The sequence below is a fragment of the Acomys minous genome, assembly GCF_964271855.1.
Source record: "Acomys minous genome assembly, chromosome: 2".
In the NCBI taxonomy this organism is placed as follows: Eukaryota; Metazoa; Chordata; class Mammalia; order Rodentia; family Muridae; genus Acomys; species Acomys minous.
Genome location: NC_140484.1, coordinates 35,661,454 through 35,681,326, shown reverse-complemented (window position 1 = coordinate 35,681,326; position 19,873 = coordinate 35,661,454). Strand labels below are relative to the sequence as shown.

Below are 19,873 nucleotides of genomic sequence, written 5' to 3'. Positions count from 1 at the left end.
ATGGTTGCAGGGGGGGGGCATCTGATGACTTCTTTGACCTCTGTAGGCACCAGGCACACACGTGGTGCACATAGATGCATGCAGGAAAAACTGAATTAAAACAAAACAAAACAAAACCAAACCATGAAGGCTGTGGGTAGAGCTCAGTAGAGGAACAGCACTCGGCATGCATGACGGCCTTGGGTTCCACCCAACACTGCCCCAAAAGGAAGGTGTGAAGAGATTCACCACAAAGTCCGTTCTTACCTACAATGCACTCCTTTTTATTAAATTATAAAACCACCTGATGTCAGTACATATGCTGATATAAAGGAAATAAAATACCCTTCTCTCAAGTATCTGCTTTTAGAGAGCACGTGGTTTTAGACGAACGGCAACGTCAAAAACTTTAGACTGAATTCTTGGCCTCCCAACTATGCCCCACTGACAGCCGAACTACCAAGCGCAGCTGTCCTATGTACAGTCAGGAGTTAGGGAAAAGACCACAAAGACAATGCCCCGAAAAGATGACACGGTGCAGGGGAGCTGTTACACTGCTAAACTGGTATAAAAATTTAGTCAAAATAAAGTTTTAGTCCATTATAGCTTTGCATTAAGCTCCAGGGAAGAAAACTTAAGACACATCTTGTCAAAGGCACTTAGAGAATTGTAATAAAATACTTCTGAATTTTTTTTACTCCTTTTTCACATTTGCTTCACTCTGAAGCAGTACTGGAAGGCAGCTAATGAATGAGGAAGAATAGTTATTGCTCCTTAATATACATATTAAAAATACAGAGAGATTAATACAGATTTTTTTTTTTTGGTCCACACCAAAGCAAGTAACAGTATCGGACTGTAGTGTTTCTCTTCATTCTGAGCAAAAGTCATAATCGACTTTACTCCCACCCCACAAACAGAGCCTTCAGCTGGTAATTCGTACTGTTGCCTGGGTCCCCGCCATGTCTCCGCAGTGCACTTTAAGTGGAGACGATCTCCAGGTGGCCTTGCAGGAGGAGTCCATGTGCTGACACCACCTATAACTCCGTGTCTCGGTACCGGGAGGGCTGGCTGTAGTAACCACGCTTTGAGTGGGCTGCCAGCTGTTGGCGGTATTCCTCCTCCTCGGGATCACTGCTGTAGCTCCCTCTGGTGTCCTGGTAAAGTCTAGAAGGAGCTTTCTGTGGCTCTGGAGGTCTAGAACTAACAAAATGAAGGTGTGAAACATAACCCATACCCACGTCCAGCTGCCCACAGGGTCACTGAGGCTAGGAGCTCAGCAGGCTGATCATTTCCTGACCCCTGAGCACATCCTACACCAGCCTGAGCTCTGCTGGTCCCTCCTCAGGGTCACAGGGTGATAAGGAAAGAGCTACGTTATGGGTCAAGGCCATGGCCTATTTGGGCAGCCATGTTGTCTGAACTAACACAGGAAGACTGCACCTGTTGCACTCCTATGCTCCCCACTAAGCCCCCAACTCAGCAAAGAGTTCTTTCCTGTGTCAATCATTTATACCAAATCTCCTCTGTCAGTGTCAACTTGGCCAGTGTCATTCAAAGAGTAATCTACCTGCCTTCAGTATCTCAGTGCTTTAAAACAAGACTCCAGCTTCCTGAAGTGGGAAATAACTAAACACGAGATGACCACAGGAAGACATCGATAATGCCCAGTGCCCGGTCAGCACTTAAATGCTGTGCTAGTCAACTGCCTGGCACAGTCCTTCAGACCCAGTTTGGCACAAGTGGCCTGACTGTGCATAGTGATATAAAGGGATTAAGGTGCTTGGCTTAAACTTTAGTGACAAAAGAAACCTAAGCCCTAGGAATTCTGCTCATGTGCCCTCCTAACACAAGGTAAGGCTCCAATGTGCCAGAGGGTATTGGGCACACAGGGCCAGTGGCCAGAACCTTCTGACTTGGGAATCTTTGTGAGTCAGGGTCTCTCTACACAGCCCTGGATGTCCTGGAACTCACACCTGTCTCTGCCCGGTTTTTGATTCCATCATCTTAATAGTTAAGTCTGACTAAGAGGGTAAGGTAAATAGTTAGCCTGGGAAGGAAATTCTTAGCACTCCAACATCTGGGTAGAGCACATTCGTTCTTCAAATCCAAATGCTGGAGAAGCCTCCCCTCTGGCCTACCCACCGGATAACCCTTACCTCATGTGCGGGGCCAGGCCAGCATCTGGCTTGGGGGCTTTGATTGGAACCGCATAGATGTCAGGGTGCTTCTGAGCTATTTCAATCTGTGACAGTGAAAAAACAGGAGAGAACAGGCGACTGAATGGCTCTCTTGCTGGCCACCTGTAGGCCCTACCCTGCCGCCACAGTTTACCACCTCCTCCCGGTTCATTTCCAGTCAAAGAAAAAGAGATGCAAGCTTGTTTCCATGCCGGGCATGGTGGAGCACGCCTTTAATCCCAGCACTTGGGAGGCACAGGTAGGCAGATCGCTGTGAGTTCAAGGCCAGCCTGGTCTACAAAGGAATTCTAGGACGGCCAAGGCTACCCAGAGAAAATCTGTCTCAAAAAATAAATAAATAAATAAATGTTGAATTTTGGCCGGGCGGTGGTGGCGCATGCCTTTAATCCCAGCACTTGGGAGGCAGAGGCAGGAATCACTGTGAGTCCGAGGCCAGCCTGGTCTACAAAGTGAGTCCAGGACAGCCAAGATAACGCAGAGAAACCCTGTCTCGAAAAAACAAACAAGCAAGCAAGCCTGTTTCCATAGTTGGGTGGTGCCTAGTGTAATGTACCAAATGGTGAGGAACGACGCACAGGGCACAGGTAGTACACTAAATAAAGTAATTTGGCAAAAGGAACCAATACTGTATGCCTCCACATATGTGACGCTCCTAACCATCAAACTCAGAGAGGCAGACTATAGAATGGTGTGGCAGTGGCGGGAGGCGGAAATGGCTTTCCCTGTGAGCTGGGTGCAGTTTCACTTGGGAATTGGGAAAGTTCCTGAGAGCCCAAAGCAGTGGCAGCTGCACAGCGATGCGAAAGTACTTTATACCACTGAGTTGTCTACTTACAAATGGCTGAAATGATACATTTTTATGTTAAGCTGGCACTTGGAGTCCTAACTACTCTGGCGACTGAAGCTGCAGCATGTGCCGTGTCACCTGAGGTAACATCGGCAAGGTTGCAAGAAAAGAAGAGGGGTGGGTGGTGGGATGGGAGAAAGCCTGTCCTGCCTCTGTCCCCAGCTTTTGAGGGAAGGCCTCGCTGTGACACACAGGCTCATCACCAACTCCTGGGCTCCAGTGACTCTCCTGCCCTGGGGTCAAGCTGCCGGGTCTACTTCCGGCATCACTCGAGCTCGTTGATACCGAAATGTTTCCTGTGCATTTCATACATGCTAACAGCTAGAAAACTGCAGCCCACAGGGCCAGTGGCTGCCAGTATCCTACGGAAATCTGAAAAACACAGGAAAGGATGAGGGGCCAAATAACCATCACCCACAGCCCAGCTGAAATAACATCCGAGAAGTACCGACTCTAAGTTTCTAGCCCAGACCAGGACACAGGTGTGCGGAATGGAGAGCCAGATCTTGCTCAGTGGGACTGTTACTGGTTTCGGGTTTTCCTTGTTTATTTTGGTTTTCCAAGACAGGGTTTCTCTGTATAACCCTGACTGTCCCGGAATTCACCTTGTAGATTATGCTTAATTGGCCTTAAAATCACAGAAATCCACCACCTGCCTCTGCCTCCCGAGTGCTGGGATCAAAGGTGTGCGCCATCACACCTGGCTCTGTTAGGCTTTCTCGTTTGGAAGCCAAAAAGACAAGTGGGCAGCAGGCAGTCTGGAAGCGGCCCAGAGACCAGTGCTGGCAGCTGTGCTTGGTATGATCCTGGCAGTGGGGAAAGGGGTGCACGCTGCTACACTGAGAGCAAACATCTTGAAAACTCTCACACGGGGCAAGCTAAGATGCTCTGGTAGTTTAAAACAATTACCCTCGCGTTCTGTGCTTCTTGGAGCTCCTGCATCCTCTGTAACTTTGCCTTGTGGTCCATCTTCTCGAATATTTTCACCCTGCCCAGGACTGATTTGGGAGCATCTTCCTGCTCCTCGGTGCTCTCCCCGACCTCCTCACTCTCAGGCACGGGGACTGGAGTGGAAGGTTTCAGGATGGATCGTCCCAAGGCAGGTTTCACCGCAACAGGGGGCGGACACCCTTTGGTAGAGCCTCCCGGGATTTCACTGCCAGCCATGGTGGAGAGGTTCGGTTTGGAGTAGTCATAGGATTCCTCTCTGTTCTGGCTTCTGGCCTGCAAAGAGCAATGGCATGCCTTTGACCTTGGGCTTTCAGTATGATTTCAGAACTACATTAGTGATTTAATACAGTGTGTTTCCTGATCAGTTTCCAAAGGTAGGCAACGTAACCATGTAGACAAAGAACCAAACATGACAGGGCAAACAGCCACTGCTCGGGCATCTTGAGCCCTACCTATGGGCGACAGTAGTGCTGGCAGAGGTGAGGTAGCACTAGCGAGAGGTAGAACAAACCTACTTCAAAATTTGGAGAAGATTGGAATCTCACAGAAGACCTCAGAAGACATCAATTTCGGAAATAAAAAAGTAGGCTTCTCTGAGGTCAAACCTCATGGGGGTCACAAGCCTGCGCCAAAGGATGAGAACTACACTTGGCTGTGGGGCAACAGGCTGACCTGACGTGGGGGTGAGGCAGGCAGGACCCCGTGCCACCAGCAATCGCTCCTTGACTTTTCTCAATTCTAGGTCTGCTGCAGGCCTTTGGTGTCATGTTATATAAAGTCACCAATTACTGCTGACAGCTTATACAGTTGCTGTTTTCTTCTCATCTTAATTATTGAGTTAGAAAACATTTTTCTGAGCTATAAGACGAGCCTATCGTTACAGGCTGATTGTCATCTGGGGCAAGGAACCACATGACACACACCCTGGAGCCCTCACATTGATTCCGTTCAAGATTATGGCTTACTAATTCAATAAACTAAGATGCTCTTATGGTGAGAGGCATTCTTTACAACAGCAATGCCTGTTTTCCTCAGCAGACCACCAGTAGGATCCTCTGGTGCATCTAAATTAGATCGTGACCAGAAAACTTGAACTGGATAGAAAAATAAAACAGAAAATAAAGCCCTGAGATTTGTGACTCTGGCCTGTAGCATTTGACCACATCTCACTTTTCTGCAAATATAAATGAATAAATAACTAAGTACCTCATTCTCTGGGAAGCCTAAAATCATACACTTTCCTAATAGTAGTTTTCGGGTCTGTCTCTCACACTTCTCTGGTTTTCAAGGTCACTCAATGGCCTGAAGGGCAGACTCTACTGAACACACAGTAATTCCACATCGCAGTCCAACACCGTCTCAGTGTTGTGTGTGTCCCTGGCTGCCCGGGGCTCCAAGGCACTTGTGTCCTCCTCCTTCCCATGCTGGGCTTCCCAGCCACATACCTTGGGCGGCTCTGGCTTGAATGCTGGGGGCGGGCTACCATCCCTAAGTTGATCTCTGCTAGCAGCCCTCCTCATTTGAGCTCGTGGCTCTGGGCTGGGCTTCCTTAAGCTCTACAAAACATAAATGTTGGTTCTCAGCAAGAGCACCCACGCAGAGAGAAGGCAGCACTCCGCTCTGCTGGGTTGCTGAAAGCTTGTGGAAACTAAGACGTGGAACAGCTAAGGCAGCTCTCTCTTGCCACGAAGAGAGGCACCAACCCTCCTTCCCTAGAGAAAGTGTAGGACTCGCTCCAGGAACCTGGCTGAGTACAAGGCAGCAGGCTCTGCTTAAAAGGAAGAGAAACAAACCTAAACACTCCTAAAATCTAAAGGTCTGTGTCACTATCAGCAGTACTTCTAAGTGGACATTAACTTACTCTTTTACCTGTCAATTGTATATGAAGTGTGCACACGTGTGTGTGCGCACGTGTGTGTGTGTGTGTGTGTGTGTGTGTGTGTGTGTGTGTGTTGTAGGCTTTTTCTTCCTTGATTTATTTATTTACTTTTTGAGTACTGCTAGCTCACCGATCATTTACCGGACCAAGTTAACCTGCTAAGGGGTAGTCCATAACAAATATCATCGAACTGTGTGCTTGGACAACCTAGTCCACAATGAGTTTCCTTCCAATGTTCTCTGAGGCGCAACCAACAATCGCTCCACCCTACGTTAGTGCCCACTGATCGTCTGTAGGACTGTGTAAACTAGTGGATACACAGTACATCTGATCAGATGTATGAAGTGCGTTTAAAAAAGTGAAGTGCAGACAGAAGGAAACTGATGGGGAAACACTCAGGAACCCTGACAACATTAGGAGGTTAAAGGTTGAGGGGGGAAGAAAAGCAGGGCTCCTAAGAGTACAGAGAGAGAGGCCTAATCAAAGGTTACAAGCAAATACAGCCATAACGTATTCATAAAAGTTCCATTTGCAATTTGGACAGTTGGCACATAGAGCCGACCTGTTCATCTCTCACTCCTGAAGACAAGAGCGTGGTGAATGGTACCCCTCAACCCTTTCCAATGTCCCATCCTGGCTCTACTTTCCATGGCCCACAGGCACACCCATGTAAGCACGGGCTCAGAGTGTGCCCTCTTAGCAGTCCTCAGCTCCAATCAATCCTTGGGGATGCTTTCCACAGCACCCTCACGGCCTCACAGCCTGCAGGAAGCTGCCCAGGGTGTGCTGTGCCTCGCCTCACCTCCTCGTGCTGCACCGGCTCCGAGGAGCGGGTGATGGACGACACCAGCGGGTCCTCGGCTGGGTCATCCAGTTCATTGTCAGTGTAGGCGCCTCCCTCGCCGTCAGTATCTTCAAAGTCACTGATGAGCCGGCTGTCACAACTCAGATAGTCCGCGCCCATGGCGGTTAAGTAGGACATGCGGTCTTCAGGATCGTCATCCATCCCTTCCATCTAGAGGAATTTGTTTTGAACGGTGAGTGGGATCTGGGCCTGGCTCCCTGGGAGTAGGGACTCAAGAAAACTGCCCAGGGCTGAGCCAAGTGTTGGAAACCTTGACCTGTGCCAGCAAGGGAAGGGGCCTTTGGTGTCCTGTGATCACTGGCTTTGACCTGATGCTGATGCTGGGCTAATTTCTGCACAGGGACACAAACTGAAGGCCCTCCAGCCGATCCTGGCTACAGTCCATCCTCTATGCCAGCTAGGCCAAGCTCCCTGGTTTGGCTGGTCTTCCAGCTCCTCTCCAGCTTTCCTGCTGCTCCCTGTCTCTGCCTTGTGCTATGTACATTCATTCCTGCTCATTTACCAGACTCCCAGACTCAGGCTGGGATGTTTCACAGAAGTAGCTGGGTTCAATCCCCAGACCAGGGGGGGTGGGGGTAATATCTCAAAACCCTGAGGACAAAAGCTAACGTCCTCCTCGACTTGTTCTCTCCAGGGAGTGGTGAAGGCGGTAAGAGTTTGGCTGATGCTAGACCTAAGTCCCAAGAAGCAAGATAGTCCATTTTACCAAAAAACAGCTCACTATAAAGGCTCATCGGCTCCTTCAATTTAGTTGGAGGAAAGGTTCCTAGAATGAAGGGACCCCAGGTTCTTGACTCTCTCCTTCTTACAGCACCCCTGGGTGGTCAGTATCTCTACGGACTGAGATGCTATCCACCCTGAGAGGACTAGTAAAGGCCACTAGTGTTTTCTCGTCACCTACTCAAACTCAGAGTAATGATACGTTATCCACCAACCTCGTTACTAAGCACATAATTCCAGCTGTGAGCACTTCTTAATTCCAGCTGTGAGCACTTCTCTTGGTATCTTTATTTTAACCTGCATTACTCATGGCTCTCAACCTGCCTCTCGTCTCCACTCCGAGTTTCCCGTGTCCTTAGTACGGTTTGGCATTAGGAATGAGAACTTGTAAGCTCTGATTAGAGTACTTGGGATGCAAGCCTAGTTGCTACGGTAAAAGTAGAGGGGAAGTGAATGTAGGTCGGCATCCATCATACGGTGCCTCACAAAGTCCCTTCGTTTTATTACTTTGCTGGAGAATTATAAAGCTTCCGACTCAATGAACATATTACATCTCGCTTTTCACGGTTTACTACATTCACTGCCCTCTGGGGAAGCATCAAAAACACAAGAGTCTCACCTCACAGCAGCAAACCTAGGCCACATACCTTTCCTTCAGAGACCCAGACCGCTTCGCCCTGCTGCTGCTGAATGCTGTCCCTCAAGCTGCCAAACCAGCTATCATTGGCTGAGTTCACATTGATTGTGGCTGCAGGAATACAAACAGAAAGGTCACCATCAACTTCCAGAGCAACCTTTATTCCGGAAGATAGTCACATTATTTCTATTTATACCACATTTGAAGAAAAGCTTGCCAGATCCAGAAGTCTGCGTGTTACCTAAACACATAACAATCAAAAGCAATCTTTTTGGTTGACTGAAACTAAAGCTGTTTTAGTTTACACTACAGACCACAAAGGGCTTGTTTTCACAATACATATTTCTTCAGAAGAGTGTGTGTGTTTGCGATGCTAGGAACAGAATTCAGGTTATCCCGAATGCCACATATGCTTTCTACCAGTGAGCCATAGCCCCAGCCCTAAAACAATAAAATAAAATACATTTTCAAGAGTACAGGGGGGCTTGGGGATTTAGCTCAGTGGTAGAGTGCTTGCCTAGCAAGCACAAGGCCCTAGGTTTGGTCCTCAGCTCTGGGGGAAAAAAAGAATACAGATAAAATGGACTACACTTTGAACTATAAGCTAAAATAAGGCTATTCTTCCCTTAAGCTGCTTTTGTCAGTGTATTATCATGAAAAGGGAGAAAAAACAAGACAAATGGTGAAATCAAAAGCATTACACTTCACACCAAGCAAATAAAGAAAACTGAGTACAAACTGGGAACATTATTTTCTGAGCTTGTAGCCTGGACCATTGCCCTACACAGCCCATGTAAAGACACCAACACAGACAGAAGATGCTCACAAATTACATGCATCTGCTCTTCAACAATCTGTATTTATAGATGTAGTAAAGATAAAATAGGCAAGCAAAACTACTCCAAATGACGAGATGGGTCAAAATGGTCTAAACAGAGCTGGAGAGATTGGAGAGACAGCTCAGTAGGTAAGAACACTTGCTGTGAAAGCAGGAGGACCTGAGTTCAAATCCCCTTAAAAGAAGCTGGGCATGGCTGTGTGTGCCTATAACCCCAGCAGTGGACACAGGTGGATCCAGGGCACTCAATGGCCTGCCAGCCCCTCTCTCTCTCTCTCTCTCTCTCTCTCTCTCTCTCTCTCTCTCTCTCTCTCTCTGTGTGTGTGTGTGTGTGTGTGTGTGTGTGTGTGTGTGTGTGAGAGAGAGAGAGAGAAAATAAACAAACAGACATTGCATTAATATAAAAACAATCGGGTTACAGATAAATTAGAATTGATTACATATATAATTTATTAATCTTTATTTTATATGTATTAGTATTGCCTGTATGTTTGTGTGTGGGGGTGTTTAATCCCCAAAAACTGGTACTACAGACAGTTGTGAGCTGACATGTAGGTGCTGAACTCAGATCCTCTGGAAGAGCAGCCAGTGCTCTTAACCACTGAGCCATCTCACTAGCCCTCTAAAACTGCTTTTCTTTTTTTTTTTTTTTTTTTTTTGGTTTTTCGAGACAGGGTTTCTCTGTGTTGCCTTGGCTGTCCTGGACTCGCTTTGTAGACCAGGCTGGCCTCGAACTCACAGCGATCCGCCTGCCTCTGCCTCCCGAGTGCTGGGATTAAAGGCATGCGCCACCACGCCCGGCTTAAAACTGCTTTTTAAATTATGCTTTCATGACTTTTTATTAGAATTCATGGTAGTATATATATCCTTTCTAAAGCCAAACGAACCATTATATAAAATTTCTGAGCAGCTATACTTTAAGTTTTCTTTTAATTAAGTTTGACTTTCTTTCATTTCATTTTATTAGAGTTTACGCAATTCTAATCCTGATGCCAGGTAAGGTGGTGCACATTTGTAATGAGATGTACATCTGGACCTGCCTGGGAGGCAGCACTGGCTACAGGAAGGATGAGGTCGGGCTGGGGATACATGAGAGCCCGCCTCAAAAACTTGAAAAAGTTTCTACCTCTGACCTTGGGAAGTCATGAATGAGATGACGGTTTCCTCAGCTATTAATTATTTACAGCATCAGACTGAACATTAGGCAGCCCAAGGAAATTAACCTTGATGCCATAGATTTTCTTGTGTCCTTATTTATCATGGCACTTCACGAAGACTATTGTACTCCTAGCTAAAATATGATCCAAGATGTAAATATAGAAATGAGACTGTGCACCCCAGGGACTAAACAAGTGACTTGTAATAGATGTATAAAGAATGTTAAGAGGCCCTTTACAGGTTTCTATCAGCAGCTGTCTAAGAGTCTGAATTTGCCACAAAGAAAACTTAGTTAAGGGGGCTCTCTAAGAAATGTAGAAGACACATTTGTGTCCCCTGCCAATAGGAATGACAGACACACACACACACACACACACACACACACACACACACACACAAACCCACAAAAAACAGAAAATGTTTCACTGGCAATCAAGAGCTGAAACACTGATATCAAAGTCACAGAGAGGCTAACTTGCTAGGCCCCACTCAAAGGCAGTGTCTATTCATGCACCTCACCTCTTTTTAAACCTATGACTTTGACCTTCAAACTCAAGGACCTGTAATTATATAAAAGGATCCCCCTGCTCCCAATGTCCCTGTTAGCATCTCAGAACCTCAGGGCAGCCCTGGCATTTGTACCTTCCCACTCCTAGTGACAGAGGCACCAAAAGGCACCATGCAAGCTGGAACAGTTGCAAAAAAAAAATTGGAAGAGATTGTTGATGGATGAAACTTCTAAAAGTTATGGTGGTGATGTTTACACAACAACAAAGGATCTAAAACCCACTGTGATGTGCCCTTCAATGGGGCAAGTGGTACAGTACACAAACTACATCTCAGGAAGGCTGTGCCGTGGCCACTTTAACACGCACATGCCAGATGCCGGCTCAGTAGGCAAGCCGCCCTGCAGCTCATTTCTTTCCTGTTGTTAACAGTTCCTACACTCCCCTAGGAATTCAAGTATCACCTACTGCAGTTTGGATTTTTCTCAGCTGGTACAAGATTCAATTCCCTCTGGTGCTCTTTCAAAGTCCAAAACAAACAAGCAAGCAAATGTCACATAGACTAAAACATTTTTCTATAATGTGATATAGAAAAATAATTACAGTAATAGCACTAGTAAGCTCCCTCAAACTTCCAGGGTTCATTTTAATGAAGCCTGGAAAGTGGGTAAGATAGCCAAGACCATCCCACGATGCTTTAACATGCCACAGTTTATCACAAAGGTGGTGTAACATAAGGCCACCTCAGCAGTCTTTAAACTATGAACTGAGCATTTTACCACAAGGTCCTAAGAACACATGCAACTCAATTTTCATTTTATTATATGTATAAATGTATTTTATACTAAATATATCCATTGAGAAAGGGGTACGCAGGCATAACATTTTAACCTACTCTGACAGGCCAACATACTTTTGAGCAAGTCTCTGAATAAAGTGTGTCTTAATTAATGAGCATATCAAGATCATAATGGAAAAGATTTTAATATTGTTACAAATAAAATCTCAGTGGGAAAATTTTCTCATTAACTGTATTTAAAAAAAAACATGGAATAGGATACTTAGCCTCACAAGACCATGTAAGACAGAAAACATGACTTTAAATTGTGCTCACCAAAGCAAATCTATCATTCCCTCCTATTAATTCATAAAGATCCCATGCATTAAGGCCATGGGAAATAAAATATTAATTCTGCTCATGGGTCTTCTGATCAGGGTTAAAAGCCAGTGTTTTAGACCCAGCATGCGCCACCAATCTCACTCTGTGGGCAGACATGGAGTGAGAGGGCAATAAAAAGGCTTCGTGTAACCTCCACACAGCTTTCAGGAGTCAAGGTTAAAAGTCTGGAAGAACTGTATGAGAGTTGCAAGAAAACAGGGGCTTCGTAGCCAGGTGTGGTGGTGCACACCTTTAATCCCAGCACTCGGGAGGAAGAGGTAGGTGGATCTCTGTGAGTTCAAGGCCAGCCTGGTCTACAGAGTCCAGACCAACCAAGGTTACACCGAGAAACCTTGTCTCAAAAAAACCAAACAAACAAACAAACAAAAAAGGAAACAGGCTTCTGAGTCCAAGCTATCAATAACCCTGCCCCTTCTGTCCTGAAGACTACGTGGCTCACTGCATCAGACGGGCCATGTACTCCGATAAGATCCCCACTCTGAACTTCAACACTCAGTACACATCCACACCCCCTTCCATCTCTTTAGTTCTGAACTTTCTGCTTCTCAACCTGCATGCATCAGAAAGGACATGCTTGGAGCTAGAGACAAGGCTCGGTGGTTAAGAGCACTGGCTGCTCTTCCAGAGGACCCATGTTTGATTCCCAGCATCCAACCACCTGAAACTCAAGTTCTAGAAGGATCGGACACCTTCTGGCCTACTCAGGCACTGCTCACATGTGGTACATATACACACATGGAGGCAAAACACCATACATGGAAAATAAGTCAATTTTTAGAAAATAAAGAAAACGCTGAGCTGTGCCAGAGCCCATCTGAGGCCTACTTCTGAGGCCTGATGCTGACTTCAGCCATGTCTGTCCCTTCAAGCATCTTGTGATGCAGTCTATGACAAACCCTTCCACACACACGAGTCCTGCAGATCAGCAGCAGCCCCTGCAGCGGCTGTGGCCTGTGCTCCAGAGCCAACAATGCTGACTCCCACAGGAATCACCCACAGGTACCGGCTACCTTCCGCAGGCTCTCCTCCTTGTCCGGTCTCCAGAGCCTGACTCCTCTTCCACAACCCTGGAATCCCCTTCCCGATTTCTCACATCCTTGCATAAAACTCAAAATCTGACTCTGAGGATAGCTCCCAGGCATTCAGTGGACTCCAGTGGACATGTCAGGGTAGGGGGAAGAAATGGGTCTCCTGGTGTCACATGCATATCCATGTGGGTGAATTCTCTCTCATCTGCTCAAAGGAGGATTTAGGAATAATACAGAGCTGGTTAATTCAAAATCTCCAATCAGATACGCTTCAGGGTCTGAAAGTTTCTGAGAGTGCACACAATGCCCGCACCGCGGCATTGTCATCCACAGAGCTACTGCGATGATTGTGGCAAATAATCGCCTCCAGGCTCTGTGGCTAGGACCCTGGGAAAAATAAAGGAATCTGCTGTTCAGACTTGAGTCTTGTCTCCAAAATGCTTACTATTGTCTATAAAAAAGCACCCCCGGATCTAAAATAGGAAAACATTTCTGGTCATACGCACTTTGGACCAGGGCTAACCAACCTATGCAACATCCTTTCTGGCATCTGAATTATCTAGCTGGGCTGTGAGGTACATGGGATGTGCTCAAAACCAGCTCTAGTCTGGGCTCAGCCACACTGGGATCTGTAGAAATTTCTAGCAGTCCGAGTAGGCAGCACACGGGTCCGATTAGTATTACTGTTCATGGCCTCTGCAAAGTAAGCTGCAACTGCCCGTGGTAGAAGTGAAGAGAGATACAAGAGTAAGTACACTGAACCCACACCCACAACACTCAGGTCAGAGGGGCACTTAAAACCCAAGGATAAGGCTTTGCCCAAAGACAGAGCACTTTCTCCTGTGCATTTGGTCACACTGTCTCTTAGCTGCAACTCTGACCACAGTGTGAAGACCTAAGAAAAGTGAAACAGCAGGAAACAGTGGTCGAATGTGGGCACATTTCCATTCACCTCGATCTTCTTCCCAAATGTCAAAAGCTGATGAGAACTGTCACTGACCTCTAAATCCCTGAACTAAAACAGTGGTATCTATGTGGTATCCTTACAGCAGTCCCACAAATTAAAGCATTGCACAACCAAGAAAAAATTAAAAAAAAAATGCATACTCACACTGCTTATTTATGAAGATAGTACAGAAAATGTCGTATTTTTAGACCATCTCACTATCCTGGGTAAAAGCTGCATTGTGTCTTTATTTCTGGCATTTTAGAAATACCTTATTTTGGAAGATTTTATTTGCAGACACAATAGAGGCCAGTATATAAACTCTCATTTTCACAGCACCCACCTTTGCATCATTTGCGTGGCCAGTCTATCTGCACTCTACTCTCTCCTCTTATGCAGGTTGGCTATGCAAATTCTAGGGAGCCTACTAGATAATATATAAAGATTCAATTTAATGTATATCTCTAAAAGGGTAATACTTAAGAAAAGATACATTCAGAGTATCATTACATCTAAAAAGCAGAAGTAACAAAAGTTTAAATCCTCCACATTCAGAGTGTTCAGGTTTCTATTTGGGAGACACTGTCAGCCACTGCAGTAAGTTCCAATCACACAGTCAATTAATGCATCATTAGCAGTAAGTAGAGAACAGAAACATGCAGTTACACACACACACACACACACACACACACACACACACACACACACACACACATGCGCGCGCAAGATTCAATCATTAACCCTGAGTCTACCAAAAATCTATTGTCATTAAGACGACTAGTTATTACCATGTTTTGGATCTTTACAATCGTGTTGGCTGTCAAAAATCACAAAGTTTAACATACAAACGCCATAGGTCTAAATATCCACTCCCACAGTATTAACTATTCTTGAACGAGTCATGAGCACAGTTTCATGTCCCACACTCAAGATTATTTCCTTATTTCTCTTGTTGACTTCTCTTGTTAAGCAGCCACCTTCTAAACTCCACTTACCTGTGAACAGATGAGAACAGGTCTTCTTGAGCTTGTTGGCTTGATCGAAGAGCTTCCGGGAACTTTTATTGGATGTTGGACTCAACCTCTGTCTCATGGCTTTAACACCTTGTTTGGAATCCAGGTTGAAAAAGATCACGATTGGGAACCACTGGGTGTAATTGAGCAGGTCCACAGCTTTGGGAGTCACGTCGAGCAGGGCATGCTTATCCTGTCGCAAATACAAAGAATGGTACGTGGTGACACGGAACAACAGCATCAAGGGGTTTGTTCTCCCTGGCAAAAACTGTACCAGATAAAATATGTACATTTAACTTAAAAAAAACATTTTTTCTTTTTGGAGACAGAATCTCACTTGTGTAGCTCTGGCTGGAAATCACTATGCAGGCTGGCCTTAAACTCATAGAGATCTGCTTCCTTCTGCACCACCTTACCTTGCCCTGTGTATTTAAACTAAAAAGCCAAAAATATTTCTTTCCATATTACACCTGCTTTCATATTATCAGTTAAAACTTCTTATAGAAGGATTGTAGTAACCCTCCTGGTCCATAAAGTCATCCTTCAGTTTCTCCTGAGGTCAAAGGTGAGTAAAAAAAAAGGGGGGGGGCAGGGGTGTGAGGTCTACAAAGTGAGTCCAGGACAGACAAGGCTACACAGAGAAACCCTGTCTTGAAAAACCAAAAAAAAAAAAAAAAAAAAAAGCTTCTAATTTGGAACACGTTGTTTTTTGTTTTGTTTTGTTTTGTTTTTAGTATATCTTTATGATTGGTCTACTTTGTTTTTGGTTCTGGCTGTTTATCTCCCATCATGCTAATTTATATATTAAATTATCACAGATATGCCCGTGTGCATGTGGATGTATGTGTTTGTGTGTATGTGTACACATATACATACATGAAGGGTTGGTACTCTCCATGGTTTCTGACACCCAACAGAGATCCTGAAATATATTCTCCCCCAAGAAAGAGGGGCCATTAATGTGTTACTTGGTTTAAAATTGAGACTGCTACAGAACAGTGTCTGGCTCACACAGCAACATGGCTCATATTTACATGCACTTTGATCATCAGCATCTGATTAAAACATGCTCTAGCCCAAGTCACAACCCAGCTCTCTGACCCCATGAGCTTCTGGTGAGCTTTTTTACCTGCTCAATAATTTGCCTCACGGTATTCAACCGAACAACTCCACTGGATTTCTCAGATCCTGCATCTTTGGGTTCAGTTTCTGCAAAAGAAAAACAGAGTCATTACTTAAATGGTGGAAGAAAACAGTGACAACCAAATCCCCAACTTGACATGAGCAGAAATGGACACCTGACCTCGTGGCGTGCACTGAGATGAGACCATGTGTGTATGTATTCCTGTACGTATGTAAGTGCTCGTGTGCATGTGTTTACATATCAAACACCAGGGTTTTTTACTCATAAGAGGCAAGTGCCACACCACTTAGCTACAAACCCAGCCCTATTAGATGGAAATCTAATCACGAAGAAATGGCTAGGTCAACCTAACAGAGAGTACTTGATGCTCTCCAAGTATCGACAGCTCAACTAATTCTCTCTAAAAGGATGGATCTGGAAATATAAAGTCTTAAAAAGTCATAAATATCAACTGCAATGGATGAGCCTGAATTTAAAAAGAAGAAGGAAGAGGAGGAAGAGGAGTAGGACTGGAGAGATGGCTCAGAGGTTAAGAGCACAGGTTGCTCTTCCAGAGGTCCTGAGTTCAATTCCCAGCAACCACATGATGACTCACAACCATCTACAATGAGATCCAACACCCTCTTCTGGCATGCAGACAGTATACTATATACATAATAAATAAATGAATTTTAGAAAGAAAGAAAGAAAGAAAGAAAGAAAGAAAACCTTTGGGACCAGAAATGCTACCGATTTTTTAGTATTTACATATGCATAATTAAAACATCCGAAAAAAAAAAAAAGGAAACCCATATTAAAATATAAGATTCATGCCAGGCAGTGGTGGCATATGCCTCTTTAATCCCAGCACTCAGGAGGCAGAGGCAGGTGGATTGCTGTGAGTTCGAGGCCAGCGTGGTCTACAAAGCGAGTCTAGGACAGACAAGGCTAAACAGAGAAACTCTGTCTTGAAAAACCAAAAAAAAAAAAAAAAAAAAAAATGCATTCGTGGTGGTATATACCAGCACTTGGGAGATGAAGGCAGGAAGATCAGAATTGCAAGGTGCTCCGCAGCCACACTGAGCAGCTGTCTAAAGGACCCTGCTCACAAAACCAAAACAAAACACTTCTGTCATCCCTATCTCAGACTCACAGACTACAGGTAAATTTACACAACATCTTTATTCAATACATCTGCATTTAGGTGCTGATCATTCCCATGAGAGCAAAAACGGAATTTTCCCCTTGTACTATCAAGTTGAGACTCAAAATGTTACAACTTTTGGAATACTTCAGATCAGCAATGTTCAAACTAAAACACTAATATTAAATCTCTTCATTACTGAGGGGACAACGGCATCCTCATCGTGTACAAGAATATCCTTATCATGAAGGGACCCAAACGTATACTCGTCGATAAAGTGTCACGGCTCTGCAATTTAAACTGTCAGCTAGCTTAGCAGCTTCAAAGGGCGTGTGTGTGTGTGTGTGTGTGTGTGTGTGTGTGTGTGTGTGTGTGTGTGTGTGTGTGTGTGTGTGTGTGTCTCTGTCTGTCTATCTAGGGGCAGGTGATGGAGAGAAAGTGTATCGGACAACACGGTATGTGACCCTGAGCAGGTATGTGGCTATTTAGCATTCTTTCAGCTTTCGTGCGCTAGAAATCTTTTAAATTTAACACTCTGGGAGCAAAACTCCCCGAACTGACTTACTTGCGGTTTGAAACCAATCAGGCAACTCGTTGGCCAACCTTTCCATTGCTATATCAGCTATGGGGCCAAACAAGACCACGGGTCTCTTGAAGCCAGCTGGAAGGAAAAAAGAAAGGCTTTCAGATCCGCAGCCGAGGTCATAACAGCTAGACGAGAGAGAAAGGTACTGTCTAGACTTTGCCCAACTCAGCCAAGGAAGCTGAACAATGCCACCTCACCAGGACTCCCGTTCTTTCCTGAAAGAGAAGCCTTAGCTGCCCTCCCTGCAAAGAAGTTTATGGAAACCTGACTTGTCATTCTCTGATGCGGTATTTTCACATCCCCACTCAGTGGGTAACACACAAATACTCGAGTGTCAGTATTAAAACTTCTCCACGTTTCAAGAATTCGCCTCCACTGAGGAGCCTGAGCCGCTGAAGTTGCCCGTTGGGTAGGATTCCCTCACCACGCCCTTGGGGTGAGTGACACAGGTGAAGCTGGCACTTGATGGTTATAGAGACAACGGGATCGGCTCAGAGCTCAGCAGATCGCTTCCAGGTTCACGTAGCTGCCTCACCTTCCCGCAGCAGAACTTTCTCGTAGGCCGGGAACTTGGTGCTAACAGACACAGCGGCCGCCAGATCTTCCCGGCTCTTGCGGATGTTCTTCTTGACCCCGGACCGCTGGCCACGCATCCGCCAGAAGTCTGCTCTGTCCCCAGCATTCTCTCTCTGGGCATTCTGGACACTGGCCATTTGCTCAGCTCTGAGGGAAGAAGGCAGGAGAAGTCACTCTCCACAGCGTGGGAAGAGGTTGCTATTAAGACCCAGTCAGAGTCATGCTAGAGCCCAGCACCGACTCAGACTGACAAGGGAGGCAACGAAGGGGCTGTGGAGCCAGAAAAGGCAGCGTGTAAAAGCCTCGCTGTCAACCTGACTAGATTTAGAATTGCTATGGAAATGCACCTCTGGGTAGACCGAGGAGGATATTTGTAGAAAAGAAAAACCCATCCAAACAGACAGCACCTTCCCATGGCCCGGGGCCCAGACTGAATACAAGGGAGAAAGCAAGCTGAGGACCAGCCTTCCCCACCCCCACCTCTCACTACCCTCCTCTCTCTGGCAATGAAAGAAGTCCACAGGATTTCTGAAAACCACGGGCAATAGCTCAGTACAGAACATGCCATGTTTGGCTCATAGGGTATGTAGTATGATTGTATGTAGCAAACTGATCATCACTGTGAAGTCTCCACAGCCACACCAGCAAGCTGGGGGTGTACAAGCCTCTCCTAAGGATGGAGGCCCGGTGTGCTGGGGTGCTACGGCTCAGTGTTTCCCGTAAGCAAGGCAGCAGGCTATCCTTAAATAAGTCAAGCGCAGCAACCAAGCCTGAGATGTTCAAAACTGCAGAAGCTCCAGTTCTATCCCCATAAACAACTGGTGTCGCCAAATGATGACATCACACGGGATTTCCTCAGAGGCGGTTCTGCTGCCTTTTGGTGGGAAAGGGATTAAGGAATGTTTAGGGAAGCGGTCTTAGTTACCTGCTTTTGTTAGGGATTAGGCCCTTCTCCAGTTCGTTTCCGATCCTCACAGCCAGCCAGTGACCCAGCTTGCCATCGTACAGCGTGTCTACCACTCGGAAGACCTCTCCCCTGGTGAAGGCCAGGCTCTGTGGAGTCTCCTTCTCGCATTCAAAGTGGCTTCTTATGAAAAACGAGTCTCCCCTGCCACAAGCCAGGATGTCTCTATACACTGGAAAACAAAAGCACTGTTGGCTGTGTTGGGCTTGACTGAGGATCACGCCCTTCCCAGTTCCTCCATTCCTAGTGCATTGTGGGAACTATGGGAACCAACAGAAGGAAGGCAGAACCACTAACCTGAAGAACCATGACGGTGGATTTCATGTGTCAACCTGTGTGTGTGTGGGGGGGTTTGGGGGGAGGGGTCAGCCTAGACAATCAATTAAACATTATCCTAGGTCTTTTCTGAGGGGACATGGTGTGTGCTGGGGGGAATGAAATTAACATCCAAAAGGGTAGACTGAGCAAATTGTTCCTCCTAATAAGGATGAGGCTTCATCCAATCAGCTGAAAGCCTCGGCAGAATATTCTGTCCAGTCAGTCAGAGGGAGTTACTATTCCCAGCCAGTGGCCTTCCAGCTGAAAGAGCTGCTTTTCTCCCACAGGCCTGCTGCCTCTAAACCATGCATTCTCCTACAAGTGAGACTTGCAGGCTAACCGCAAGACTGAATCTTTGATTCTGCCAGGTCTGCAACTTGTTAGCTCACCCTGTCCCGCAGTGGAACTCGCCAG

The 19,873-nt window shown here is 45.9% G+C and overlaps 1 protein-coding gene across 6 annotated transcripts in view; it reads right to left on the bottom strand.

Annotated features, from left to right (window-relative positions):
- Positions 1 to 256: 256 nt before the first annotated feature.
- Positions 257 to 19,873, bottom strand: part of TJP2 (tight junction protein 2) — a 128,415-nt gene continuing 108,798 nt past the window's right edge. For 4 of the 6 annotated variants that reach the window (XM_084771725.1, XM_084771726.1, XM_084771724.1 and 1 more), the window contains 11 exons: positions 19,103 to 19,313; positions 18,137 to 18,324; positions 17,581 to 17,676; positions 15,878 to 15,957; positions 14,731 to 14,941; positions 8,090 to 8,190; positions 6,660 to 6,872; positions 5,424 to 5,534; positions 3,937 to 4,251; positions 2,139 to 2,224; positions 257 to 1,182 (listed from right to left, as the gene is read on the bottom strand). In XM_084771725.1, the coding sequence (XP_084627851.1) occupies positions 1,017 to 1,182; positions 2,139 to 2,224; positions 3,937 to 4,251; positions 5,424 to 5,534; positions 6,660 to 6,872; positions 8,090 to 8,190; positions 14,731 to 14,941; positions 15,878 to 15,957; positions 17,581 to 17,676; positions 18,137 to 18,324; positions 19,103 to 19,313 (1,778 nt within the window). In that variant the 3' untranslated portion in view covers positions 257 to 1,016. The remainder of the gene's footprint in view (positions 1,183 to 2,138; positions 2,225 to 3,936; positions 4,252 to 5,423; positions 5,535 to 6,659; positions 6,873 to 8,089; positions 8,191 to 14,730; positions 14,942 to 15,877; positions 15,958 to 17,580; positions 17,677 to 18,136; positions 18,325 to 19,102; positions 19,314 to 19,873) is intronic. The other 2 variants (XM_084771728.1, XM_084771727.1) reach the window with 1 other exon arrangement.